This window comes from Chroicocephalus ridibundus, chromosome 15 (genome assembly GCF_963924245.1).
Source record: "Chroicocephalus ridibundus chromosome 15, bChrRid1.1, whole genome shotgun sequence".
Lineage (NCBI taxonomy): Eukaryota > Metazoa > Chordata > Aves > Charadriiformes > Laridae > Chroicocephalus > Chroicocephalus ridibundus.
Genome location: NC_086298.1, coordinates 1,848,006 through 1,875,810, shown reverse-complemented (window position 1 = coordinate 1,875,810; position 27,805 = coordinate 1,848,006). Strand labels below are relative to the sequence as shown.

At 45.8% G+C, this 27,805-nt stretch overlaps 1 protein-coding gene across 6 annotated transcripts; it reads left to right on the top strand.

Moving 5' to 3' along the window:
* The first annotated feature begins 8 nt into the window (after positions 1 to 8).
* On the top strand, positions 9 to 27,523 carry SLC31A1 (solute carrier family 31 member 1). Of its 6 annotated transcripts, none has more exons than XM_063353126.1 (6): positions 9 to 67; positions 15,544 to 15,604; positions 20,123 to 20,278; positions 22,878 to 22,950; positions 23,346 to 23,514; positions 24,187 to 27,523. In XM_063353126.1, exons 3-6 carry the CDS (start codon positions 20,168 to 20,170, stop codon positions 24,386 to 24,388), a joined length of 555 nt encoding a protein of 184 aa, XP_063209196.1. In that variant the 5' UTR covers positions 9 to 67; positions 15,544 to 15,604; positions 20,123 to 20,167; the 3' UTR covers positions 24,389 to 27,523. The 6 variants fall into 6 exon arrangements, with proteins under 6 accessions (XP_063209196.1, XP_063209195.1, XP_063209199.1 ...); XM_063353127.1 differs by lacking the exon at positions 9 to 67 and adding an exon at positions 6,734 to 6,795; XM_063353124.1 differs by lacking the exon at positions 9 to 67 and adding an exon at positions 14,543 to 15,324.
* The last annotated feature ends 282 nt before the right edge of the window (positions 27,524 to 27,805 follow it).

Below are 27,805 nucleotides of genomic sequence, written 5' to 3'. Positions count from 1 at the left end.
TTGCTGGGGGCGGGGCTTGCCGCGCGGGCTTGGGGGGGCAGCGGAGCGTTCTCGTGGCAGTCGCGCGGTGAGTGACGTGCCGGGGTCGGGGTGATCTCGCGCCCCCCGCCCCCCCCCCCCCCCCCCCGGTCCCCTCAGGGGTCTCGCCGACCCCGGGCGACATCGGCGGGACGCAGGGCCTGGGCCGGGCGTGAGGCGGCGGGAGACGGCTCGTCAGCGACCCGTCAGCGGTGGGGGCATGGCGGGGGGAGCCTGAGGGGGCGGACAGCCCCGGGCTGGCCCGCGGCCTAGGGGAGCGGTGGGCCGCGGCCTCGGTGGGGCCTGTCCGAACCCTGCGGGTCCCCGGGTCGCGGGTCCCGGTGGAGCTGCCGGCCTGGCTTGGCGAGCCCAAGGTGACAGCCGGGCGCCGCCATGTGCGGCTCTTGCCCTGAATGCCTCCCGCCGTCGGTGCCGGCAGTCGGTGACCGGCCTGTCCCCGGGGAGTGGCTGGGCTTAGCCTGAGGGTGGTTTCATCGCTCGGCCTGTGCGGCTGGGCAGCGACCCTGGGACCCGGGGTGCGGGAGGTGGCGGGCACACGGGCGCTGTTACCCTCCAGATTTAGTTCTCATACTTGTAACTCACTGAGGGGTGACAACTGCTGTGTCAACTGCTGTGACAACACTTTCTTCTTAGCATCCAGAATAGTTCCTTGGCTTTACAAACATCTGAGCTGGCCCTCGTTAAGCAATTTTCCACCGTTGCCTCGTAGCTTGAGAAATATGCCTTATTTGTTTTTTTTTTCTCTTGAAAAGCTGGTATCTCCAGGTGCTTGGTGAGGCCCACGGCTTTGTCTTTAAATTCAACACTTCACAAACGGATGATGTTGAAATGCAGCAAAACTCAGTGCAGGGGGAAGCAAAATGGCAATAAGGGTTGAATAATTTCCTGGCTTTGGATGTTTTCTTGCACCAATTGGAAATTTGTAATAATAGTTGCCTTTAAGATGGTTAAGTCTGAGCATGAAGTTGCGAGGTCAGTTGTAGCACTGCATTTGCAGTAATTTGGGGGGTTTATTGCCATGAGAATACAGCACGGTTGCAATAACAGGCATTTTGATTCTAAAGGGAAAAGACATAGGGAAGTGCTAAGTAGCTTTTTCATTGCAGAATGTGTGATTATTTTAGAATGAAACCCGCAAAGGGTCAAGAGCCTTGTTTCTGTTTAAAAAACCCCACAAGGACGCACACACACAATAGTTACACTATAATTTGATGTGAATTTCTAGTGGGAGCAGGCTGTTCCTACCTTGATATAGCAGGTGGACATGAACTTCAAATGGGAGATGTGGTTCCTGTGTTCCTTAGATGAAGAGATAGTTTTTGCCTTGCCTCCTTCTGTTTTTCTATCAAGTTAGCACTCAAGATACAGTTTTTAAACAGTGAAAACCTATGGGGCTGAGTCCTCATGTTGCACTTGAATTTAGTTTTTTTTTTAGGAACAGGTAATGTTATGTCTGTACCCAACTTTTTTTTTTTTTTTTAAATATAAAGTTTGACTTGCACTGTTGGAAGCAGAAACATAACAATTCTGGTACAATCAAATATTCCTGTCTGTGAACAACCTCTTGCCTGGCACTGGCAAGTCTCAATGTTGGTGTAATGGGTAGGTAGCTGGTAGGAGTACGTACTGCAGCAGTACAGCCAGCATCAAGTCTAAGCCCTGCCTTAGCCACTTCTAATTTTTTTTATTTAAGCTTTGTTCATAGCCCTCTTCTGCAGTTGAGTTTGCAGTGAGCTTTTGGCTCCACGTGAGTTCACAGTCGTAGGCCAATTTTTCCCGTTCGTGCTCAAATTCCGAGCGTCAGAACGCTTAGTAGCATGGCATTTTGTGCAAAGGTGGATTAAACTCTCTTTGCAAGTATTTATTAAATTTATTTTTAATCTGTTTGATCTTAACTTGCCTGTGCTTGAGCCTGAGGTAAATAAAGCTTTTGCAGTATTTTTCATGACTAACAATATGCAATCTCATAGGGTAAATTAGCATTCAATGTAATGGTCCCAATTTATATAATTTATGTTGTAATGTTTCCTGAGGCTCTCATCAAGCTTTGGATTATTCATTACCTTTTTCCCATCCTTCATTAAAAAGGGGGGCACTAGAAATGATCTGCAAATACTGCTGTTTAAATGCATGTTGGCTTCATAACTGTGGATGTGTTGGTGAAGCTGCCTGTGACTGTCCTGCTGCACAATACAAACTTAAAGTGATGCTTTTTGCTATGAACACAAAAATATTTGCAGTAGGCAGGTTTTATCTTCTACTCCCCCTCTCCCCCCTCCACCACCCCGAAGAAAAAAAAAAAAAAAAAGAAAAAAAGGATTGAAAGGAATAAAACCAGCAGGAGTTGCAGGCTTCCACACAACTTTGTATTGAGAACTGAGAAATTTTCTACTGTAATTGTGCTGCTTGTTGGAAGTTACAGACAATTATTTTCATTTCATATCAGATTTCTAATCTAGAGCAGCTTTTTAACTAGGCTGAGAATTGGAATAATTTCTGCCAGTAGAGAGGAGGAATTCAGTAAGCTTTTCAAGTCACTTTTGCATGTTTGCTTTTTTGTTTTAAAGGTATAGTTGCTGCTACTTACTCTGACTTGCAGTGGTGCAGGAACAAGGTTTGTGGGGTTTTTGTTTTTGTTTTTTTTTTTTCCTTTTTAGAAAAGAGGTTTGGGAGGATTCTTCTCCCACTTACCCCTTTACAGTGTAACTTCAAGTTTTGGATTTGTGAGACGCTCTATCCCCAGACAAAAGCTTAATGCTTGAGAAGGGAAGGTGTTGAGAATACTGTTCTTGAACAGTTTTCCAGTACAAATAGATGTGAAGATCTACCGTATTCACACGGTGAGTTTTGAGTCAGGGCCCCAAGGAGCTTCCTTTCAGCTGTCTTGTTTACCAATCAGACATGAGGTCAGAGAGAAGACAGAACTTTTTGTTATTTGAACTAAAATGTAATATTTTCTCCTTTCCTTTTTGGTTTCTGTATTTGCTATAAAGACCCCTCTATTCAAAAGGAAAATTTCCTGCCTCTGCAGACCTACCTTCCCCACACTGGACTGAAGGTCACCCTGAAAGTTAGCAGTAATCTGCATCAGAATTTTGTGAAGTTGAGCTGAAGCAGACTGCCAGCGTCAGCTTCTCCAAAAGCCTGCCAGGAAACACTGGGAGTCTTGGCAATTTTTTCTTAGGGAAGGATGAAAAAGACTCAATCTAGTTTGTGTTGATTTTCTCTGGAAAATCCAATTTTAGTTAATCTACTCCATTGCCTTTTGTTTCAATCTAATTTTCTGGAAATGTTCCCAATCAAGTCCCAGGGGACTCAAGACCAATGATTTCTTCATTAACCTTTTTTTCAGCTGAAAGCTGGAATCTGCTAATGCAGAGAATAATAGGACTAGTTATTTTAAACAAATTAAACTCCTATTTTGCTGCATTACAAATTAACTTTCTAAAGCCTTTCATTTGTTGGTCCTGAAGTGAGACTTTTCTGGTTTAGAAGCCAATCTAAAAGCAAGAGGCTGTGATGAAATACCTCCTTTTTGTCCTTCTCTGTTTCTACGATCTTTAATGCCATCTTCCCAACGTAGCTTTCACATGTCATTTCTTCCCACTCCCTCACCAGTTCATATCTGCAAGGGTCCTGTTGATTTCCAGTGGCACTTGAACAACCATGATTGCTAGATAGAACAATTGCTTGTGTGGAAAGTATTTTAAAATTTCCTTTTTGCTCTTTCGCTCTGTACATATATATTAGAAAATCCCACAGTCATTGTTGTACCACAGATGTGAATATCATTTATAATCTGTTTAAAAAGTTGTACGTACATAGAATCTGTTCACTCTAATGTTTATCTAAATTAATATAGCAGACCATGGTAGTTCTAGATCATGGGCAAAAATGTTGTAAGTGATTGAGTACCTTTTGTTCTCACTGGATGTTCAGCACATCCTGATATCAAGCCTGAGAAGCTGGGAGAAAACTGGAAAAAGAATACAGCAGGAAACTCCAGGAAACTACCAGCAAGTGCAGCAAGTTCTCTCCTGAGACTTTGTGAGTGCTGCTTCACTTTAGCCAAGCCTTCTTTTCCCACACATGCTCATCAGTTATCAAGAGTTCAAATCTCATTACTCTGATGGAGACACAGCTCATTAGTTATCGAGGATTCAAATCTCATTCCTCTGATGAAGGCACATGAGCTTGGAATATGAGCTTTGTGATATATTTAGCTGAGCTTTTGGCTAGACTGGCTAAGAAATCCTGACCATCTTGGCTTTTTTTTTTTTAAACACTTAATTCGTCTCTTCTTGGGAGGAGTGTGTATGGTAAATACACTTTCAGGCTTTTTTCACGCTATAGATAATTTGTAGGCTTAAAAAGTACTTTCAGGCCACCTCCAAGATGCAGTGGACTTCCTGAGTTTACAAGCTGAAGCTTGTTAGCCAGCTGGCCAGCCTGCTCTTTTGTAAGCTTGGAAAAGCCGCTATTTTAAAGGTATGTGGCTTCAGCCTCCTGACGGAGATACTTATCCCTGTGACCCAACCTGCTCCTTGTCTGATTTCTTTCAAATGGTGAATGTACTTGGTCTGTCTGGGAGAACTGGAGCAGCTCGGTGCCACCCCAGAGTGGGCTGCATGCCTGGCCACTGTGCAGCGCAGCAGTTCCCCGCGGCTCCTGGCTGGGTTCCTCCATGTTGTGTCTGGATGGAGGCTGCACTGCGAGCCAGGGGTCCGATTAATCAGTTACTGCCTCAGTTAACTTTTCCTGCTCTGAAGAGCATTGTACTAAAGAGACTTGACAACGTATTGTCACAGCTTGACTGCATTTTCAAGCTTGCATCCTTTACTTGGGAAAGAAAAACTAACAAACATGGAGCAGACTCAAAGCCAGTGCTCCCAGCAGGCAGGCCATCCCAGTTCATTCTCCTCCAGCCCTCGGGAAGTGACCGCAACGGCTGCTGTCAGTGTAGCGCTCCATGGGAGGGCAGTGAGATACCATGCGCATTTCCGATACGGTAAGTGAACTCTTGTACATCAAAGTAATAAGGGAAGTAGAATCGCAAGCTCCTGAGGAGCACACCCTGTCTTGGAATACTGTGGAAGTGAAATGCAACCCACAGAGTTGGTCTGGTTTTCTCAGTTGCCTCTTTTATGGCTCCCTTGTTTGTCTGAGCTCCTGGTCTAATGGATTTGACAAGAGAGTGAGTCATGATTTCTGAGTTCTCTGCCAGGAGAATATTATACAAATCAAGTTACCAGTGGCTTTGGTGCCCTTCATTAACTTGGGATAAGACATCTCACAAGGATGTACTGAGCCTTAACGTTTAAGGTGGTGTCAGGTGAGACTAAAGTATGCTGGAGGAAAATGTTACAGGTACTGTCAAATTGAAGCCTAAACAATTTAAAAGAAAGGCTGTTGGGAGCTTTACAGATGCCCTCATGTTCCTGCGACAGGTTTGGTTTTACCTGTAAAGCCATTTTTGTGCTGCTCTCTCCATACAAGGCAGAAACACAGAGTAGTGTCTATAAGTTATCCTGCTATATGGACTGTAATGCCTAATGCACTTCATTATGACGGTTTTACTTCTTTGTTAAGTCATAATAGTTTAAAAAAAACTTTTGGCAATAGCATGACTTCCCTTAATTTGCTGAACTCCTTAAGTAAAACCCTCCAGTACATCACGATGGCAGGATCATGTGCACTGCTTGCCAATTGATTCCTTTTTGTGCAGCTCTTGCTTTTGATCTCGCTCAAAACCACTGCCCCAACAATAAGGACACTTGTATTGCAGAGCACAGGACAGCTATACTTCTTGTGCTTTTTCTCCTTTATCACATTTTTTCTTCTGTAGCAATTGCTGACACCAGCTTCCTGATCGGAGAGGTCAGAGAGCCAGGTACCCTGACAGGTTTTGTACACTGGTGAAGAATTTCTGCACAATTTGTGATATATCTGGGTTGTTATTTTTTACTGCTCCCCTGAACTCCTAAAAACTGGCCTATAGCTTTGAAAACATTGCATTTCTTCATTATGGGATAGATACTAAAGGAAACTAAGCTTGCTTTGTGACAGTATCCAAAAGCAGTCAAAACACTGATTTCTCTGACAGAGAAATTAAAGTTTGAAATGTGTTTTGTGTAATGTGTTTGAAAGTCATCCCTGCAACACATTTAATCTGGCCAGGGAGTTCTAAAATCTCTTTGCATTTTTGCAAAGATCTCGTGAGGAAGACTCAGGAATTAGTTTCACTATTACGTGGAACTTCATATGAGCATCCCAGTGCTTGGTCTGGTCCTAACATGATTGGCTTATGTCTTCAGTGGGTTGCACAGACAAATATTTATCTTGGGTCATATGAAATCTTTGGCTGTAACAATAGGGATGGTGAGTATTTTGTGAGGGATGGTTTCACCCCGAGTAAAATGTAGCAGAAATCCATCTGCTGCTTCAGCCCTTGCCCCCATTTTGCACAGCTTGGAGAAGCTGAATATAAATATTTCCCACTGACCATATTGCAAGTAATGGGTCTGGTTTGAAATAGGCTGCAGGTCGGGCAGTAAATAGGCTTAAAGCAGAGTAAAAGTGATCATAGATAAATCCAAGCAGTAGTTAATGATTAGCCTTTGATATAGATAATGATATGCGTTCTGCTTGTCAGCATTATCTGCAAGTTTAGAAACTTTGATCTGTCTCAGACTTGTTGCCTGTTTGGAGAAGACTGCTCTCCTGGAGGCAGCAGGTGGAAACCCCATCTCTGCAGTAGTAAGTACTCAGCTTTTTTAAGCTCTGAATCATTTCTGCTTTGGATTGACAGCTCTGTGGCAGTCCAAGGGTTTGAAAGCAAGATGAAAAAGGCAGTGTTCGAAGCTTTTTCCCAGAGTGGTATATCGTCACTTATAATTAAAATAAAAAAATTGTTGATTGCTATTTGTTCTAGCTTTCCATGCCCTAGAGGTAGTCCTGTCAGTGTCATGAGGCCAAGGCTCTTCCAAAGGCAAGTTCCTTCCCAGAGAATGGCTTGATTTGATTGCCCTTTCCCTCTTCTTGGTGTCACGGATCTTCTACCTTGCTGAGTTGACAAAGAGTGAAGGTGGGATTGTATTTTTGCATTTCCAGAAGTGAAACTGTAGAGGTGCTCTGTTCTGTGGAATAGGGCTGTGAATTCATTCTCTGAACTCTTACAAGTATTTGCGTTACTACCTGGAAGCTATTTGTATGTTCCATCCTCTTGCTCTTATCCAAGATCATGGAGCAAGAGTAGGAGAGTGGCTCTGGTGATGTGTATTTTGGTCTTACCCCTCTGCTGAAACAGAATGGGCTTCCTGGGCTTAATTAAAACCACGGTGTAATGGATTTTGCTGATGATGACCAAGGCTCCACCTTGCATTTAGCTCAGAAACAGCTTCAGTCTTCTCAAAACAACAGGTGTTTTGAACAATTGAAGTACAAAAGAAATGGATTCTTGGCTGTGGTAGAACAAGCTTTTGTTTTGAGGCAGAGTCCTGGTGATGCAAAGTGAAATGAACACGCATTCATTTCCCTTCTGCAAGCAGAGAAAACAAGGATTTTTCTAAAAGTTGGTCTTGTGAACTATGAGGTCTTTAGTGAAAAGCCTCTGTTAAAAGGTGACCCTGACACGCCAGAGCAGGACTTGGAAGTCCCAGTGTATTCCCGTAGGAGCTGACATCAACAACGCGTGGCTATTGCGGCAGTGTCTGGCACAGGCTGGAACGTGACAGCTCCGGGGGAGGTGAGTGGTTGAGTGGCTCCTTACAGGGCTGTGTCTGCACATGGACAGTGTCTAAGGGGTAACTGTAGACAAACAACTACTTAAGTATGAAAAGAAAGGAGTGAAGTGTGCTCCTGGGATTGTTACTCAAGGAAGATTTCACATGTGATGGAAGCTAACACATAATGAAGGTGTTTCCCTGTGATGAGTGTGTGGCAGTACTGGAGACAGAAAAACATATATGAATTGCTTAAACCAGTATATCTCATATCGTATGTGTTGAATGGATTCCTAAAACTTCATAAGGAGTTATGGAGGATGGTTTCCTTCTTGTCCAGATTCTCAAAACATACCTGAAAGCCAATTCAGAACTTGTACAAATGTTGCCTTTTCCAGGCCAAGTCTGGTTATGATGTTGAAAAACAGCTGGAGGGGAAGAATGAGCTGCTTTTCTGTGTGTGCAGGTTTGTGTCAATGGCTAGGTTGTTATCAGCTGACCCATTAACTTAAAGCTGTCTTTGTTACCACTGCTCTGCAGTGCCTCAGGCATTGCCCTAGTTCACCGGAGGGGAGATTTCTCTGCAAAAAGTTTCTCAGGATGTTCTAGAACAGGAACTTTTTAGTTCAACTACAGGATCTGTATCTGGGTCCAGAAATGATGGCCTTGCTGTCCAGAGTGCACAGCAGCTCCTCGCCCTCTCTGCAAGAACTGATAAGTCCTTGACGTGTACAGGTTATCAGACTGCATGAGCAGTCGTCATGCTCAGGGGGCAATAGGGTGCCGACTGGGCAACCTGCTTGAGCAGGGAAGCTGGACTAGATGGTCTCAGGAGATCTCCTAAACTTCCTGGTGGTTCTGTGTGTGGCTTTGTGACCGAAAATCTTAACCACAAGCCCTTCTGCTGTGACTTGTGGAACAAGGGCAAGTAGGGTAAGATCTGGAAATTTTCTGTCTGTCTTCTGAATCATCTACGTTGATGGACTTTACGCTCCCTTTTATGAGGCCTGTAATAAGCCGGTGCCATCCATTTTATTACCCTCGGCATTAGTCTTATCTACATGAGGCAAAGGTATTTATGGTGTTGCTAGATAGCATCTGTAATTTTGCACCTGTATTAAAGGCCAGGTAATGCACTTTTAGGTGAATTGAGTAACATTGACATTTTTGCAGCTGGGGAAACTTTTGCCTGCCTACTTGGGAAGGCACTTGCTGACTCCTGGTTTCATTTTGTGTCTCCTGAGATTATTTTAGAATCTTACAGGGCTTAAGGCTAGAAGGCATCATTTTGAATAAATCTGGTCAGAGGTGTTCATGCTGTTTAGCCTGGTGTGTGTCCTTCCCGCTTCAGCAAACCACATAGCAATGGTTTAGCAGGTATTAACTCACAAGTAGTACCTTGTCTCTCATCCTGTTACATCTGGTGTTCCTTATAGATCGAATGCTTCTGCATGTGGGCACTGAATGGTCACAAACAATAATACAACTCCTTACCCCCTGGGCAGAGACGCCCTTTTTGCGTGAGACAAGCTGGCTTCTTATATAGATACCAATGCTGCAGGTGGTGTGAACCTGCAGGGATCCGGTTGCTGAATTAGTGAGCATGATGGAGAATCTTGTGCACAGAAGGTTGTTTTTTTATTGATTTTAAGATTTCATCTTCCCTTTCATTTAAAAACCAAATCTGTTGTAGGTAGAAGAATGCATGCTAGAAGCTGTTCTTGCTTAGGGCATGTAAAATAGGAAGAGAAATTCTTCCCTAACCCTTGGTTTTCTAAGGAAGCAGGCGTTGTGTAATATGTCTTGCAAGATACAGTTCCAAATATTAATTTTTTTTTTTTTTAGATTAAAAAGTTTTTGAAGTGTATTGCAAGTCTCAGGACTCTGTCCCACTTGTTCCTCAGCATATGGTGAGGTAGCAGGATGTTTCCTGCTCTCTGGCCGTGTGGATCCCATCTCCCTGCTCGCCGTTCAGTGCTTGGTTGTGTAACGTTTCAGCAGAAACCACCGCCGAGGATGAGGAAGTATATGTATTCAAGAAGTTACGTAATCTTGGAAAATATGGATCACATGGCACTTCTTTTCTGTCTCCTCTTCCCTGCTGTTGTCCTGTTTGTTTCCACCGGTAAGAAGGAGGGCTAGGCAGCTTTCTTCAGCTGACAAGTGAGCGCTAGGTGGTTTTTAGTGAGAGGGTCCTCTCGTGATTTCTGACCGAATGTTGTGCATGGTAAGCAGACTGCGCTCAGCTCCTCTGGCGTCCCAGTAAGGCCTGTTAAGCCACTGGGATTTAAGCTATTCTGCCTTATCTCTGCTTAAACACAGCATGGTCCCTGGGAGGAAGGGCGGGCCTTCAGGTTTCTCCACTCTGGATGCTGAATACGGGGTATTTTGTGACATGGGTACGTATTACTGTGTTTCTGTCTCATACCCTTGATGATGTGAGGAAGAGGGATGAAGCTGTGGTACAGTGGCCTGCAAGACTGCGGTCCTGGCGTAATTGCTTCAGAAGTCTTTGACGTGCACAGGGAGCGCTGAAGAGGTTCTTCTGTAGATGCCTTCTGGGAATTGCCTTTGATGAAAACTTGTTAGTACTAGCTCTGAATTCACGCTGGCATTGGCTGTAAGGAGTTTTGGTGCCTGACATGCTTTTGTAGGAGTCCTTTAGCCTGGATGTTTTATAAAGAAATTGTAATGTAGCATCCTCTGTCAGTTTGGAATCTCCAGTGCCATTCTTTTCTCTCCAGACGAGTGCTTGAGTCAGCTTTTGTATGGCATCTTCTCTGCTTTGGGAGCTGTGGGACTGGCATTCACTGAAGTCTTGCATATTCTGAGATGCCTCAATTCTGCTGCTCTCCAGAAATGTCTGTGCTCTTGGGTGTCAGAAAGCGGGGACAACTGCCTCATCCGGCTAGACACAAAGGAGAAGAATAAACAGTGCAGAGCAAATGAAGGCTAGTGGTGGAAGAAATAGAGAAGTGAAAACAGGGAGGGGGGAAATACTGCACGTGTACAGAACGGAAGAAATTGTGCTCGTGATGGGCTTGAGCATGAAAAGTCGCTTCTTCCGTGTGCACAAGTCACAGGCCTGCTGCAGAACTGATCTGTTCTGGCTTTCGCACCCGATACGACACTTTGCATGTCCTTGTTTTCTGTGCCCAGCAAGAAGAGCTGGCTGGAGGTGGGTGCTGTTCTGTTGGAGCTGGAGCAGTAACATGAAAAAGGGGAAAGTTTTGTGACACTCCGAGACGAACAGGCAAACTTTGAAGAGATCCTAATCACCTTAGTTGACATGTCTGTTCCTGGCTGCCTGCTTCTGGTTAGTAGGTGGGCGGCTCTGGGCCAGGCGAGCTGTGCTTTGTTCCTTGAACTGCACTTTTGATTTGCTCAGCTTATAGTAGTCCCTCCATCTGGGGTTCTCAAAGGTGGCCAAGGGTGGAATGTGCTCAGATCCTTTGATCCCCCACTGGGGACTGTAGGTTAATTTGGGCTCACTCAGGTTGAAAGTATTCGTGTTTTATCAGGATGGTAGCAGGTGTAATTGCTGGTGTAATAGAATACTTCAGTTCATGTTATTTCTGACATCTGTTTCTCTAAGACTTGTTTGCTGTATCCTGCCTGGCTGTCCTTCATGTGGATGAGCCACGCATGCACAGTTCACCAACTGTCCTCAGCCTCGTCACAGCTTTCAGCATCTGTCCGCCCCCCAAAAATACCTCCCTTGAGCCACTCTTCTGTGACAGATGTGCATTCAGCAATGTCTGCAAAACAGACGAGCACGAGGCTGCGTGTTGCAAGCTGGTACCCTGTGGTGTTCACAGGAGCTGCCAGATCCAATTCCAGTGTCTTTCCCAGTATCTCGCCCTTCCTGTTGTTTTGCACTTGTCAGGGCAAAGACTGTGTTGTATTTGCAACGGTATGAAAATGATCTAGTTGGATGTACCCGCTGCTGTATTCTGAGCCTATTGCACACCTTCAAAAACGTTTTCTCTTGTAGCACTGTATAGGGGATGATAAGAAGCAGCTTGTTGCTGCTGTGCTGAAGAGATGGTGTTACTGTCCTGCCAAGAGTGGGGCAGCCTGGAGAGCACGTGTGTGCGGTGACCCTAAGATTTGGCCCAACAGTTGGAGGCATGGATCGGTCTCTAAGATTGCAGGTCTTCTTTCAAAGGAAAATTTAAGGTTCACTAGTCTGTGTGGGAACATGTCCAGGATTCTCTTGTAGATGAGGGGAGTTTCTACTGATTCCTATGCTGATGTAGTCCCCCCACCTTGCATTGCTGACCTAGAATTTGTGAGAAAGAGAGACGAACGAAGGAGCGATGGCATTGGTTCTGTCACCTCAGTGTGGTCATTGTGGAAGTAATCTTATTTGCTCTACTGAGGCAAGCATTGAGAGGTGGCCAGCACAAGCGGAGGAGCCATTGTAGAAAAGAACAGGATAGAACAGAATAGGGATAGGGTAGTTAAGTTAGAAAGGACCTGCAATAATCATCTAGTCCAACTGCCAGGTTGTAGCTTGATGGAGTTTGGGACCCTTTGTGAGACAGCAGAGGATCACTCGTGGATCTCAATGCAAAGCTTTGTGTGCATTCCAGGTGCTTGAACCTGGGCTGTAAGCATCAGATTCTCTAGCAGAAATGAGGTGACAGCCAGGAAAACGCTGGCAAGGACTCCTCAGTTTTGCCGTGCTTCTCAGGAGTATCCTTCATTTATTGCTTTTCCGTCTCCTGGCGTTTCAGTATGCCTGAGCAAAAAGCTTGTCTGGAGAGGAGTCTGTTGCTCAGCCTACCTAACTTACCATTATTTTCTCCATCTGTACACATCTCTGGCCAGCATTTCTTAGCCTTTGCTCTGATGTTATCAGTTTTATAGCCCAAGGTTTTTGCTCTGCAGGATTGTTTTCTGCTGCCTTTCACTTCATTGGGCCCGTTAGTAATTACATGGGCTGGCATGATGCTCCACTTCATGAAGTTCAGTGCATTGTCCTGTAAAGAACAGTCTGTCCTTAGTTATTTTTTTTTTCTTGTTCAAAGATTTAGGGATTTCCTGAGGAGTCTGCAGAAGCTGGAAGATTAGGAATGACCGTCCCCTTCTAGGGAAGCAGATCAAGCAAGGTCTCTAACAGAAGGTGACCAGACAAGTTTGCTATGAAAATAAACTCCATCAAAGGAACGTGATTGTAGCCATGCTGAGAGGAAAAGCTCTGGCTCCTCCTCTAGTAACGGGGATTGTGTTGAGTGAATGCGACCAGTTTTGCCTTAGTTGTATAGCTGAGCGTTGCCTTGGTTCAAAGTAAAGGACAGGACCTTAAGGGTTGAACCAATGCTTATACTTTATCAACTTCTTTTCATCTTCATTTTAATTAAAAGTTCATTAATGTATATAACTGTGCTGAGCTACCAAATAACGTTGTGCAACTCCAGGAAGCCTGTGTGAGCCAGCATCTCAACTGGAATCCATAGTCTGAAATTGGACCACTTGGGTTTGGTTTTTTTTTTTGCTATGCCCATGAGTGCGATGCGATAGTTACGTGAGGAGGGTGCAGCCTGTCTCTTGGGGACAGAGCAGCTCTATAATGAGTGGGACAAGCATGCATTGGTACAAGCGTGGAATGTGGAAAAGAAACACTGATTTGATAAGCATAAAGTAAGGAAGTGGTGGCAGCCAGGAGCCCTGAAGGATAGAGGTTTGCAGCTCAAATAAGTGTGAGAAAACAGTAAAATGACTCCACTTGGCAGGGCTCTGCTGTGATCTTTGCAGAGACCCACAGACTCCCCGTGAGTTCCCCCAGGCACCAAGGAAGGGGCATGTACTCGCAGAGCATGATTGTTGGCCCCAGCCGTGTGATCTGGCTGTGCTGCAGAGAACCTGAACTGAACTCTGGTGTAATCCTTCACCCCCAAACCTTCCCGCATGGGTGGCATGAGGCTTTGCTGCACTTTCTCCTCATATCCTGCCTCTAGGGTTTTGTCAGGGTCGCCTTAAGAAAGGGTCTATCTCAGCCTGGATGAATACCTTTAGTCGTGGGCATGGCTCATGAACAAGGGAGCATTTCTGATATGCCATGTCCTCTACCATCACGTTCACCATCCACGTCCATGCTGTAATGGTTCCAGCCTGGGATCCTGGATGGAGGTGATGACACAGGATGCGTTCTCTTGCGTGGCTTTCTCCCCTGATGAAAAACTAACAGCCCTGTAGATTATTTTTAAAAGCCCATTTTTCTGCTTGTATTGTGCATGGTGGCTGCCAAAGAGCTGCTCTCTACATGCTACCAGCTTGGCTGCATCTCTTTTCGAACATCCCTGCTGACTGCTTCCATGTCTGCATGTCACGGTCTGCCCAGACATCATCCCCCTTTGAAGCTGAACACAAGATGTTGTCTGTAGCCCTGCTCAGCCCATTTTTTGCCCATCATTCCCTACTTCCTGCACTTCACCCTCTGGCACGTCAAGCTGGACATCCTCCAGAGTACCTGTCTTCTTCCTTCAAAAGCTTCTGAAACCCATCTGTATGAATAGCTCAGCTGTAGCCCTTCCACTTACAGGTGGAGAGGGAGAATGTGCCCTCTGTCACACGGTGTGTGTTTTTCTGCTTGACTCGGCTGATCTGGCTTGAGTCAATTTGCAAGCTTCTCTGGTCATGGACAAAACCCAGGAAATACAGACTAATGCAGCCTGACAACCTAACCCTCAAAATGTGTAGGAGCTCCTCTCCTGAGCCGTTCCCTTCTGTTTCTTGCTCTTTATCTGAACCTCTTCTACTGTGTCGAGCTTTTAGGAAGCCTGAAATTTCTGGTACAGGCTTTCGGTTGGGACTTTAAGGTGGTGAAGCAGTACCAGGCCAAGCCACACAGTTCTGCTGTGACCTTGCAAACATGCCTTCAATTCTTAATATAGCACTAAGAGCTCCTTCTTCAGGAGCTGTGCAAAGCAAAAGCAGAGGTGTGCAATTAGGAGGTGTGCTGGGTCAAACACGGCTGTGTACTGGGTGCTGGGCACGGCACAGTCCCTCCTTGTGTGTCTGAGTCCCAGCCTGGGGTTGCTGAAGCTGTTCAGGAGAGCTCTGAGGGGAGTTTTGGCCTTGGAGAACAACAGTTTGTAAAATGCATTCTGTTACATTACTGAAAAATTATGAGTTTTTTCCCTGTATCTTTAAAGTGTCTGCGTAGCTTGACACAGGAGGGTTCTGGCCACCGTTGCTGGATACTCCTACAGCATGAACAGGTAGAATTAGTCTGTCCCTCAGCTGTGCCCTTAAGCAGCTCTGGAGCTAAGCCTGGCGTGCCGGAGGAGTCAGAGCAAGTCCACCCATACGGGAAGGAAGCGGTTAAAGTTGTCAAGTTTGCCAGGAAATTGAATAAACTAGAAGCAGTGCTTAAGTCTCAGACCATTCAGTGGAGACCACAGTTAGAGCCAGTGAACAGTGCTGTAGTGTCTGCAGACTCCCTGCTTCCCCTCCCACCTCCATTTACAGCACTTCTAAAAAAAAAAATAAAATAGGATTGGGCTTGAGACCACAAGCTCGGAGCCAGTGAAGCTCAGAGTCTGCCAGCTGGACTGCTGTAAGTAGAGCGCCGATAACTTTTGGTTGCCTGTTCTCATGTGTTTTATAAGTGGCATTCCTTTGTGTCATGCAGGACTGAGATGTACGTGATGTGCAAAGCAAGAGATCTTTGCCTTTCCAACTTGCTATTTTTGATCTTTTTCCCTTGGATTTCTCTCGCGAGTGTTCATTTTAATTCTCAGTAAATCTTATCAGATCTTTTTCATTTCTTGTTCAGGAGAAGAGAGGGACCCCTGACACTGTTGGTGCTACCAGAGGTGTTGGTGGAGAGACCCTAGGTAAGGATCACCCCAGCTGTGCTGAGACAGGAGTCTGCAGACTCCTGCGTAGGAGCCAGCCCCATCGGCACGGTTGGCGTTGCTGCTGCTGTGTGCTGGGCCACAGCCGCAAGCCCTGCCTCTGCTGAACAAGTAACTAGTGTAAAGGAGACTGAAGAGGTGTTTTTTAAGGCTCCAATCCCTTTAGGCAGAGCCAGGGGAATTACATTTATTTCTTGCTTTTTCAGAGCTGGCATGGGAAAGATGAGGGACTGTTTTGAAGGGAAGAGTTGACTGCTGTAATGGGCGTTGATTTAGAGCTCCGTTGTTAATCCTGTTAGACTTTTGATTTGGAAAGGGGCTTCATTCCTTTTGAATGTGACTTTAAGGAAGGTCTGTTTGCACACTATGTTTCAGACCAAGCTGATTTGTAAAGTACTTTCTGGGAGCTTGGCAGATCCTTCCCATAAACTGTCCTGTTTCTGCATATCCTGTGTTTCTGCATTAAAAGGTGTATCTCCCTTGGATGTCTGGAAGGCTGTTTGCCATAGGAAAAACTAGGTGATTTACTGTGGAGTGGCAGGATTGTGGATTAACTGTTTCCAGGGCAGAAGCAATAGAGTGGGAAACTGTTATGGAGGTTACGTATAATGGCATTTGTCTTATGGCTTAGACCTCTTTGAGAAGATGGCTTTGTGTTGGCATCTCACTAGGTTCGTCTCGTTCACCTGTTGTTTCTGTTGTGCACTGGTGTAAGACGCCTATCTTTCCTCCCCTTCTCTGTGCCCTGGAATTGCAAACGTGGCTTCCTTGTATGTGTGAGATGAGGCAGCACTGGTTAAATGTTGGCAGAGGGTGAAAGTCCTAATCCTGAACTTGAGCTAACAGTTTGTTGTTGTCAGATCCTGCTGCTGGCTGCACATCTCCCTGAACCTGCTTGGTTTGCTGAGCTGCCAAGCTGGCATTGCAGCACAGGGATGGAAACCTCTGGGTGAACAGAGCCTGCCTATGTGCTGAGGTCAGTCCTGCTCCAGGACGATGGCTTAAAAAAAGAGAAATCCTGTGTGTAGCTCTCAGTCTTGCTGTTTTCCTTAAAAACTTGAGGGGCTGTGAAATGGAGGCGGTGTTTCCTCTGACCTGGGATGACGGGCACCAAGAGGGAAAGAAACAGGCCCTGGAGAGAATTTCCTCATTCCTCTCTCCTGTCCCACCCTGTTTGCTTTCTTATGTGGTAGGCTGGTGCGGAGTACAAAGGAAAACCCTTGTGTGTGTGTGTCCCTGGTAACAGTGCAGCATCCAGGCAGGTGCACTATCAGGTCTGTGCCCTTCAGGTGTGGAAATGCTTCAAAATACCTGAGCCTGCTGCAGCCAGCCTGTTCCAGTGCCCCTCTCCAGCGTATGCTCAAGAATCACTCCAATGCCTCTCTTTCTTTCTGTGCAAACATGTGGAGCGGGCAGCAGTCGAGAGGTCAAGTTACCCATTCAGACAAAAATACCTGCTGTTGAAGTCCTGAGTTTGTACAAGACTAAACCTATTTAAAGAAATTGTGATAATGGAAACTTGCGTGTGCGGATTTTTTTCCTCCAGGTATGGAGTCAGACTTGTTATAAACAGCGCCCTTCTTTTTGTGGTACATGCAGCCCTGTGGCAGTCAGTTTGACTCTTAAGAGTTGGTGAAAGCAAACCAGAGATTTGCAGCTTGAAATATTACGCAGCCATTAACCTTTGGCTGCTGGTGCCCTAGATAGTGTTTTTTACCCCAAAGCACAGGGAGAGACCTCCTAAGTTGTAACTCAGAGACTGATTGTACTGGGGTGTTCCACTGGATGTGATTTATTTTTAAACAGAAATTCATCCACGTGTTGGTTACCTTCAGGAACACAAAAGACAGCTGACGTGGCTCAGTCTGCGTTATTTCCTCTTGTGCTACTTAATATCCCATCCTTTTCAGGATCTTGTAAAATGCCTTTCAGTGTTGGGTAACCGCAGCAGGGGGGTGGATTTGGTGTTGGAGCATGAGTGTAGCAGGGCGGGAAGGAGCTGCACAGGTCAGCATCAAGCGTGGCCTTTGTAACCTGTGCCAAGACGCTGCCCATCCACATGCAGCTACTTGTGAATGCCCGAGCCTGTTTGTTAACACACTGTGAATACCTAGAGAACACGTCCCCTCTTTCTCCCTTTCTGAAGACTGGTGATGGTAAATTAGTGAAAAGTTGGAGACAACACAACCATGAAGGGAGTTTTTCATCTGGTAAACGGACAGGGCTTCTGTGGAGAGTGTTGGAACCTGCAGAGCTTGGCGTGAGCATGAAATCCTAAAATGAAGAAATACTCAAATCGGACAGTAGTCACTAGCGAGAATGTTGCATCCAAAGCAAAAGCAATGTATCAGTCAACTGAAAGAAGAAGAGGGAGGAGACAAGACTTTGGCTGGGGGAGAGGGGAAGTTCTGATGTTACTTCTTTCCTCCTGCTTTGATCCCGTGGTGTAAAGCACTTTGGCTGTTCTTCTTCCTTCCCTGCTGCTAAAGATGATTTGAAGTTTGTGTGTCTTGGCAGAGGATTCCTTTCCCAAGTGTTTGTATTTTGGGACTTCAGTTGTAGCGCTTGAACATTTAATCTCTGGAACAGTATAACCAAAGCTATGCTGTATGAAAATCACACCATTTGTCCTGCAGATATCTTTTGGGAAAGCTTTTCTGTGTCAGGTGAGCTGCTTCCTGCATTAGTATCTCTCTTTTTTTCTTCCCCCTGGACATTTTTCTGAGCTGTTTTTCTGGTCTTAATATTTAAGCACAAATTGAGGGTGGAGTGAGCTAAAAAATATTAGCAGCAATATGGACCAGGAATACCTTCTGCTTTTAGCCAGTGCCATTAGATTATATTACAAGACAACTTTCCAGAGGAGTTACTGTGAAGTTGTCTAACGCAATAGGAGATCAGCTACAAACTTGCACAGAGATGCAGAAAATACCTGAGCTGTGTATTGCTGGTGTAGCTTACACCAGCTGTCTTGGGCGCGTGCACATGCTTACCTGCATTATTTAATTTTAGTGTTTGCAGGGTGTATTAATTCTTTCTCTTGAGTTCTTTCCCAGCACTGCTGACTTGTTTCCTTACCTTCCCCAAATCTCAGACTTCCCTCATTGCTCTTTTTAATTTAACTCTACATGCTTTTGAGGTCACCCCCTGTCACTGATGCACTGGCAGTCCTGTCCTGGGCCACCGCTGACTCCTGCACAGCTGTGTCATAAGGTCACTGTCAGAAACTGAACCAGCTCCACCACCAGCTGGTTGCCATTTCGCGTTTTGTTTGGTAGAGCTGCTTTCAGTTTAGAAACTTCTTCCAGAGTTTCATTTCCCTTTTCCAGTCTAAATATATTCATACCTAACCCTTCAAACACTGTATTGTCTTTTAGCTTAAAAAGCTCTTTTTTCCCAGTTTTAAACACTCCTGATGATTTATCTGGAAGGATTTACATCTCCTCTCTTTTTTCTTTTTTTTTTTTTTTTAAGTTTTAATTTGATAAACTGTCTGTACTTTGTTTTTTATTTCACTTGGTTTTACTTGAGTGCTGGATAGACGGGGAGGGTGCACAGTATTCCAGACAGGGTCTAGTACAGCATTGTCTCTACTTACTTATCTCACCTGGCCTGTGCTAGGGTTGCCTTTGCCTGGCTCTGTCACGCTGACAGATACTCTCGTTTCAGGATTGACTGGTTGTTTTCTCTCCTGTTGCTCTTTCCACCTGGTGACCTTTCATTTCACACCAGAAACTGTCCCAGGTTCCATCCCAAGTCATGCTGGGGTGCAGAGCGCAGAAGCCTTGTCCACATCTAACCGCGAGGTGTATTTTTATTTTTAACGTAGCGTGTCCAGACATACCCGATGTGCAGTAACCAGATTAGAGGTTTGGACTGGCAGCCTTTTGACTGTTTCTCTCATTGTGCGCAATGTGATTAGAGGGGAGATGTGACAATGTAAAGCTCATGGAAATGAAATTGGATTGCCTGTGGCTATTGCAGACCTTTGCCTGGTAATAGGTCTTGTACCACCTAACATAATTTCTTTGTTAAACATGTTCCCAATAAAATCCATAACTGTCAATTAAGAGAAATATTGTAAACTGATCCTTTAGTATATGCAATTTAAAGTGGGGATTGAGATAATTTTGCCTCTTGCATGACTGCAATTGAGGAGAGACTTTTCCTCTTACAGATAAGAAGTGTTCCTTTATGCTGAGCACTTGTTCCCATGTGCTCCCTCAATCAGATTAGGCTGCCTTTCTGGCAAGAATGTTTAGGATGGTGCAGGCAATAGGATGATGTAAAGCTCAGAGGGACACACCTCCTTTAAATTGTCCTGCGTGCTTTGCTGTGCGTAGTCTGTAGTCAGAGTGCAGGACCGTGAGGATGCTCCAGAAGTTTATCCAGAGGCAGTAGTTCGTGGTGACTTAGGGTATTTTCTTTTGCAGTAACAGCAGAGAGACCAGATTCTGTTTAGAAAAGTTCTTATTATGTTTTTTTTTTGTTTTTCAGGGTCACACTTTTCTACGTGCCTTTTTGAATATCTCTGTAGTAAAGATGTCTCACGATCACCACATGAACAGCTCCATGTTGCCACCCACGCATCCTCCTGAACATCAACACTCAACGGCAGCCCCAGGCCATGGTCACGGATCTGACATGATGATGGTAAGTGGAAAAGTCATAATTAAACAGAGAGCATTTCCATGTCTGTGGCTCAGAGTGACTTATCGTCTTAGAGACTAGGCTCTTGAGAATCAGAAGTCAAAGTTAGCTTTAGAAGGCACGAATCAATTAATTTAAAACATAGACCCCATTGTGGCTCTTCTGGGATGAAGGAGTGGCATGAGGTGATACACAACAGAACGTGTATTCCAGAGCTGGAGATCCTTTTGCAAAATGGTCTTTTCTCGCAAAAACTTTTCTGCCAGCCAGCCTGGTGTCTGTTCTGTAGCCAGCTACAGGCGCAGAAATGCAAAGTAAGCATTTACCTGCAAGAAATGGAGATGGATGGAGTTCTCCAGGGCTGTTAGTGTTAGCAAAAGCTTTAACCGGCACTGAGAAGATTGAACACTATTATGATGGGTTGTGCTGACCTGCAGGTCACCAACCTCTGTCCCCTTTTCCTCTTGAACTTTAAATCCGCACTTGGTTTGGGGAGGAAAGTGCTACCAGGGCTCTTTGCCACGTTGGTGTTAAGGCTGTGTTGGTCCTGAATCTTGCTGCTCTCGCTAACTTTGATTTAAACCAGTTCAGACTTGTGTATGCTGGCATCACTGAAACTTTGCAGAAATCCTGGCCAGAGGTTCCATGGAGATGACTCTAGGATCTGTGTTTGTGTGTAGCCAGTTCTAAGGATTTTTTCAGCTTTTTCTCCCTTTTCTGAATGCTTTTGGCATGAGTTTCAGATTATTAAAACGTGACTCTCTATGGTTAAACTTTGAAAGGAGGGGAGAGAGTGTGCATTTCCATTTCAAATGAGAATATGCTCAGGAGTATATTTTGCAAACCTTCAATTAAAGTTTGCCTGCCAGCTCTGTGCCCCGAAGAAGGAACTAAGCATCGCTGCATCTACTTATATTGCAAACAGTATCGTAGCATGAGAAGAGAGGACTAGAACAGCCTTCCCCTTTGTGAGCATGGCCCCATACAAAGCCCAGTAGCGCTGGTGAAACTTGCAGTCCAGCATTGTCACTGATGTCCTTGTGAAGTTCTTCATGTAATCTAACAGCTAAGTTTTGGATTCTCTGATACGTTACTTTCCATATACATGCCGTTTCTTTAGAAGCGTCAACTGCTCTTACCTCTGATGGGTAGTTACAGGACCCTGCCTTACCCTTCAACTGAAAACTGTGACTCATTGCACAAGATTTTGAATTAACATTGCACATAAAGCTGTCAGGGAAGGAAATAAATAGGTACAGCATCTTAGATAATAGACTGAACACATTTTAATGTATGTGTATTCCAATTCCTCACTTGCACCAAATAACAGGCTCAGTTTCAGCTGTGGTTCGTGGAACTAGGCTGCAACGCTCTTTGGTTTGTGCGGTTTTTGTTTGAAATGTAAAAATGTTAAATTCATTAAAGAAATGTAAGTACTCTCTAAAAGATGTTTTATAGTAATTTCTGCTCTGGGGTTAATGAATGTTTGCTGATTCTTATGGATGCTGAAATTAATCATAATTTTGCTCTTCAGCAAATAACCTTAATTAAGCAATGAGGGGAGTTCAAAGAGGCATTCCTCTAGCTTAGTGAGCACTTTACATGTGAAAAGCCTGTATGCAGCTGCGGTCAAGACATGCTAAACCTCAACGTATTTACCTGGACGGGAAGATTAGATATTAGATTAAATATTAGGAAGAATTACTTTACTGAAAGAGTGGTCAGGCACTGGAACAGCCTGCCCGGGGAGGGGGTTGAGTCACCATCCCTAGAGGTATTTAGGAAACGTGTAGATTTGGCACTTGAGGGCACGCTCTGGTGACAGAGATTGTAGGGGTTTTTTTGTGTGTGTATGTATGGACTCGATGATCTCAAAGGTCCTTTCCAACCGTGAAGATTCTATAATTCTATAATTTTATGAACTTCAGCTGGCCAGAGGATCACTGATGTCTCCCCTTCCCACAGCATTCACTCTGCAGGCTCAGGAGCCCTTATTTTCACCCAGGACAAGCTGTTGTCCTGCTTTATGTGTAATACTCCTTGTTGTGCCTGTATTTAGGCCTCTGTTTGCCAAAGGATATTAGGAAGTTCTGTAGGGAGACAATAGTCTGCTGGCACGGTGCAGGACGGGACCAGAGGATTGAGCTATACAAGCCCTTATCTGTATGAGCTCATATCAGGTCAAGGTGGGGAGAAGAAAGTGCCCGGGACCCCAGCCCACGTGTAGTCCTGCAGACCCAAGGATGAGCTCCACAGAGACATCCCCGGTCCCTGACTGCTGCTGACGCTGAGGAGAAAAGGAGCTCCAAAAGCAAGGAGAAGGCACTTTTCTGTTCCAGGTACTGTGAAGGACAGTGCCTTTTGCCCAGGGCACTGCCTAAGAGCTGTCGCCTGGAACTGGAACCCGAAGCATCTTTAGCCATGTCTCGCTTGCGTGCATTACACTACATTCACTGAAGAGTTTCTTCGAGTCTGTCTGGTAGCCAACTGAAATGATCTAAGTTCTCATAATAATGCAACAACCTTTGCTAAATCTTGTTGGGAGCTCCATCTCGGGCTGAGCTATTCAGGCTCATCTTGATGTTCTTTGTGTTTTGGGCAGGCAATGACTTTCCAGTTCAGCTATGAGAATGTGCCATTGCTGTTTTCTGGACTTATAATCAATACTCCTGGAGGTTAGTAAAACTGTCTTGTCCAATCTGAACAAAAAGTTCGCAATTGATTAATGTTTCAGGAATTAACTTGCTATTTATGCCAAAAATATGCAGGCACACTGCATTGGGTGTTTAAAATGGCATCTGTGTGGTGAAAGAAAAGGGAGGTGTTTGTATAGTTCGAGAATTTGACTGGGCTTATCAGCAAAAGTGGTTGCTGGTTTCACTTCATGGGTGAAATTCGAATTAGCGCATGGATGACATTCACGTTTGCCCTCTGTAGCTGTGTGCGCGCAGTGCCCAGGCGGAGCCTGTGCAGCGTGACAGGTTGTTGAGTCACGCAGTGTCTCTTCTGACGTGTTTTGAAGCAAACGTCTTTTGTTGCACAGATACAATACCGTTTCCTCTTTTGTCAGAAATGGCTGGTGCTTTTGTGGCTGTCTTCTTCCTGGCCATGTTTTATGAAGGCCTTAAGATTGCTCGAGAGTGTCTGCTCCGTAAATCCCAAGTCAGCATTCGCTACAACTCCATGCCAGTGCCAGGTCCCAATGGCACTATCTTGATGGAGACACACAAAACTGTTGGGTAAGAATTTCACTTCATTCTAAGACAAGTTTCTTCAGCTGCTGACAAAGGCGAGAAATGCAACAGAAAACACGTAATGCAGCCAGTGTTACCTCTGCGAAGTATACTGACTCCAGAGCGGGACGCTGCTTGACACTGGAGGACACTCTGCTTGAGCCACTTGGCCACCTTTTAGGATGGGGGGCAAAAGGAGGAAAGCAGCAAGGAGTCAGATAAGCTTGTTTTGTTTTTTTTACACAGAGCAGTAACGAACACATTTGGGGAGTTCCCAGGAACGGAATTTGGGTGTCATAGCCAGCGACCATGACAGAAAATACTTAGGATCCTTCTGTTAACAGGCAGTCAAAGCCTCTACTCAGAAAAGATGCCCTTCTGCTTATTGAATGTGGGGGTAAAATAAGCTTGCAGAAGTCTATTTCTCAGCTAAAAGATTTATCCTCCCAGAAGTGCCATGCTGTCTTTGTTAGCAGTCAGCCCTGTGGGGAACAAGACAGTTACAAGTGACAGATGCACGCAGAAGTCTGGGTCCAGCCTGCTTTGTTATTTTCTCTGCCGTTTCATCCCCACCTTGGCATCCCGTCAGCCTGAGAGCCAAGTTTTCTTTTTAGGGATGTGCGTTTTCCCGTCTGTGTCTCATGGATGCTGACTGTTCTTTGGCTTTTGTCTTCTCAGACAGCAGATGCTGAGCTTCCCTCACCTCCTGCAGACTGTGCTGCACATCATTCAAGTCGTGGTCAGTTATTTCCTCATGCTGATCTTCATGACGTACAACGGGTACCTCTGCATAGCTGTGGCGGCAGGGGCAGGGACGGGCTATTTCTTCTTCAGCTGGAAAAAGGCGGTTGTTGTGGATATCACGGAGCACTGCCATTAACGCTGGATGCCGCCCAGAAGCCTCTCTGCCCCACTGCTCTCTTCAAGCGCAGCCATCACAAGGACTGGATCATTCCTAAGCTGAGAGAGAAACAATATAAAGAAAATCAACTGGAGTTCACCACAAGTTCCTAGCTGGGGCGTAGAGATGTGAGGAGCTGGGGTATGCTGCTCCCCCCTGCTGCAGGCTGGCAGCAGGGTTGACTCTTGGGGGTCCCGTGGTAGCCATTCTTGGCTAGGATTTGCTTTATTCTTAGATTATGCCGTGATTGAAATTAGTTGGCTGACAGAAATGTAGAAATTATTCTTTAAACAAAACAAAACCATTTTATTTTTAAATTGTAAATGCTTATCTGTGAGGGTTTTACGAACAGTAGGTAAAGATCAAAGTTGCCGATGGAGCCTACGTGTGTGAACAGCTACTTTAATTTTACTTTTTTTTCAATATGTACACGATGCCAGGGGAGGAGATCTCCCAGGCATTGTGGCTTTTGGGGCCAACGATGCCTTCTGTTGCAGAAGGACTCAGCCTCCGAGGAAGACTTGGTGCTGCACATCAGGCATGCTCAGGTGTGTGCTGGCAAGGGAGAACTTTGACATGAGTCTGCGACCCCTGTGCTTCAGGGGCTCTGGCCGAGCCTGCCCTCCAAGCCCATCAGAGTAGGATGAGCGTTGTTAATCTGATGTATCCAGCAGCTTTACTCATCTTCAGGTGGTAGCGTTTGGGTTTGGCTGCTTTCACTTCCCAATCATGGAAATATACGGAGTAGGCACAGGACAACAATTGTGTATTCACAGGACAAAAAGATATTACAGAAACCATTGAACCCGCGTTTGCTTCGTGTTGAATTGCACCTGGATGGATCTAGAGCAAGACTTTTGGTTTACTTAAACCAGCTCTGTAAATGAGGCAAGAGCTAAATAATGATTTCACGACACTAAGGGCTAAAATGTCTGATTCTGTTCCTTGATTGAGATGAAGGAAATTAAACAGCCGTGGTCCTGTAAAGGAGAGATGTGGGGAAAAGAAGAAAGAAAAGATAGGACTACAGCAGGCCTTGGTTTCTCCTCAGGTGAAATTTGGAGTAGCTTGGGATGATTAAGAAGAATTGCTGACCCAGATGACTCCTTTTTGTCTTAATAATCATGCTGTGACCTTGTTAGCTTGGAGGTGCAAGAGTTACCCGTGCCGGTGGTGGACAAGTGTTGTAGTACAGTAAAGAACTTCCCATGCGGTGCTGTGAGCTCTACACGTTTCACCGTCAAGACAGGCTGTGACCCAGGCAACACCAGCTCCCTGCACGCCTGGTGCCCAGAGCGCGCTTTGGGTTTTCCAGGGAGCAGTTCTGGTTTAGCGCTTTGTTATTAAACTGCTTCTTGTTCTAGGGAATGCTGTGCAGGGTACGGCGCAAAGCTGGAGTCTTCGTTCTGCCCAGGATGCCCAGTTTGTGCCAGTAACTGGCAGAAAGGGAAGATGGTGGGATTTTCAGAAGGGCGCTGAAAAACAGCCACGACATTCAGACTGGGATGTGCCGTGAGAACAGGGAATCCTTCCGAGGTGGAAGTATCTGGGCACGCGCAGTAGCGGTTTTTCCTGCGGAGATGGTACTAGCCGCACCGTCAGCGGTGGCTGGGTGAGGAGAGCTGATCTTTGTGAAGAGGAGACGAGCTGTGAGGAAACCGTAGTGCTTGTCACAGACTTGAAGCAGTGAAGTGCTGGAGATGGTGATTTATGTTTTGAAAGGCGCTCGATCCCTGAAGCAGTTCAGAGCTGACGTTGCCAACACCGCTCCGATCGGTTTCTCCCAAACGAGCTGGAATTGTTGCCACTACAGGACAGGGATGGCTGGTTATAGTCACAAGTGGCTTTGAGTGATGACAGTAGTTACTTCATATACCTCTTGCTGTGTCTTTCTCTAAAGTAGAACCTCTGCTTGGCCTGATCTTGCTGTCACCTTTTAGCCACCTGTCCTTGTATTCAAGTGACCAGACTTGAATTCTCTGATTCTAGTGATCGGAGACGGATGACTTGGAGATTAGGCAACAGCTGTGGCTTTTGCAATATAAATTTGGTTCTCGTTAGCTTTTCTGCCTCATTCTACGCGTAGCATCTGTGCCCTTGAAATTGTTTGCCCCCCTCAGGATGAGTATCTCTGTCTTCAAAGGTCTCCTGGCCACCCACGCACAGGAGAGGGCGCACGGCTTTGTGCAGAGAGGGAGGTGACGCTGAGCTAGCCGCGGTCCCCTGGGGAGCGGGGCCCTGTGCAGAAGTCTCCCAGGTGTCCAGGGAGCGCCCCAGGTACCTTCCAGCAGGCTGTAAGGAGGGTGGTTTGAGCACCTGAGTTAGAAATGGGGGCTCAGGCTGGGCTTTGGGGAGAGGGGCGCAAGGGGAGGTGTGAAGGGGATGGGGTTCAGGAGGGAAGATGGAGGGTTTCCTCTCTGCTTCCGAGCTCACCGATGCAGCGAGGCCCAACTGGGAAAGGGCCGTTTCCAGTCATGTCTCCCTGCCAGCTTTGGCCGAGCCATCTCTTGGTTCAGTGTTGACAATCCAGAGGAGCCACCTTACCTCCCTGTGTCCCAGCCTCCCACGGTCCACCAGATGTCACCAGCTGCCGCGTTCTGGGCCCCAGTCGCTTTGACTCTGAGCAAAGCCTGGCCTCCCTGCCGGGACTTCTGGCTGCTTTTGTGTAGTCCCAGCCTTTCTTGTCCTGATAACACTGAACTCGCATTACGTAGTGCTTGGAGGGAGGTGAGGACTCTTAACGATTACGAGACTTGAGTGAATTAAGTTCTTCTGTCAACACACGTGTAGCATGCTTGGAATGTGATGTCCTGCCTCTCTTTGTACCCTGATGTTTGGTCTCCACACGCTGTGCCTCTGGATTTGTCATCTTGGAAGAAGTGCACAAAGCATCCGGGCTGTGTTCATCAGCTGGTTTTATTGTTTTTCTTCGAGTGCCTTTTCAGTTTGTCTGGAGCCAGTCCCACCAAATCCAACAGGATTTCTAGTTTTGTTTACAGTGGACTGTCATTTTTGTTTTTACTCTTGCTCTTTGTGGAGGTAACTTGTTTAATGTTACTGTGAATATCAAGAATCTCCTGTATATAATTAACCAATAAAATAGATTGCATTTTACTGTGGTGGATGTGTGTTTTGGAGACAATCCTCAATGCTGCTCAAGTGCAGGCCTCCGGCTCTTGCCGCGGCATTGAGAAAGTGACTCCAAGAGTGTCTGCTTTTATTAGCCTGGCCTTCCCCAGCCCCTTTCCTCCGGCAGGGCTCTTCTGGGCCTGCCGTGCCGGTGGGAGCAAGCAGCCGGGGCTGAGTGTCCGTCCCCAGGTGATTGGGGATGGGAGTGAGGAGCAGCGTCCCCTGGGCCCACCTCAGCCCCCAGCCCTGGTGCTGCTGGATGGGGAA

What these genes read in the sequence shown, in the direction of transcription:
- SLC31A1 (XM_063353126.1), top strand. Translation starts at nt 20,168, where the DNA reads ATGTCTCACGATCACCACATGAACAGCTCCATGTTGCCACCCACGCAT. An exon ending in ACGGATCTGACATGATGATG is followed by an intron (nt 20,279 to 22,877) that starts GTAAGTGGAAAA and finishes TGTTTTGGGCAG; the next exon opens with GCAATGACTTTCCAGTTCAG. An exon ending in TATAATCAATACTCCTGGAG is followed by an intron (nt 22,951 to 23,345) that starts GTTAGTAAAACT and finishes CTCTTTTGTCAG; the next exon opens with AAATGGCTGGTGCTTTTGTG.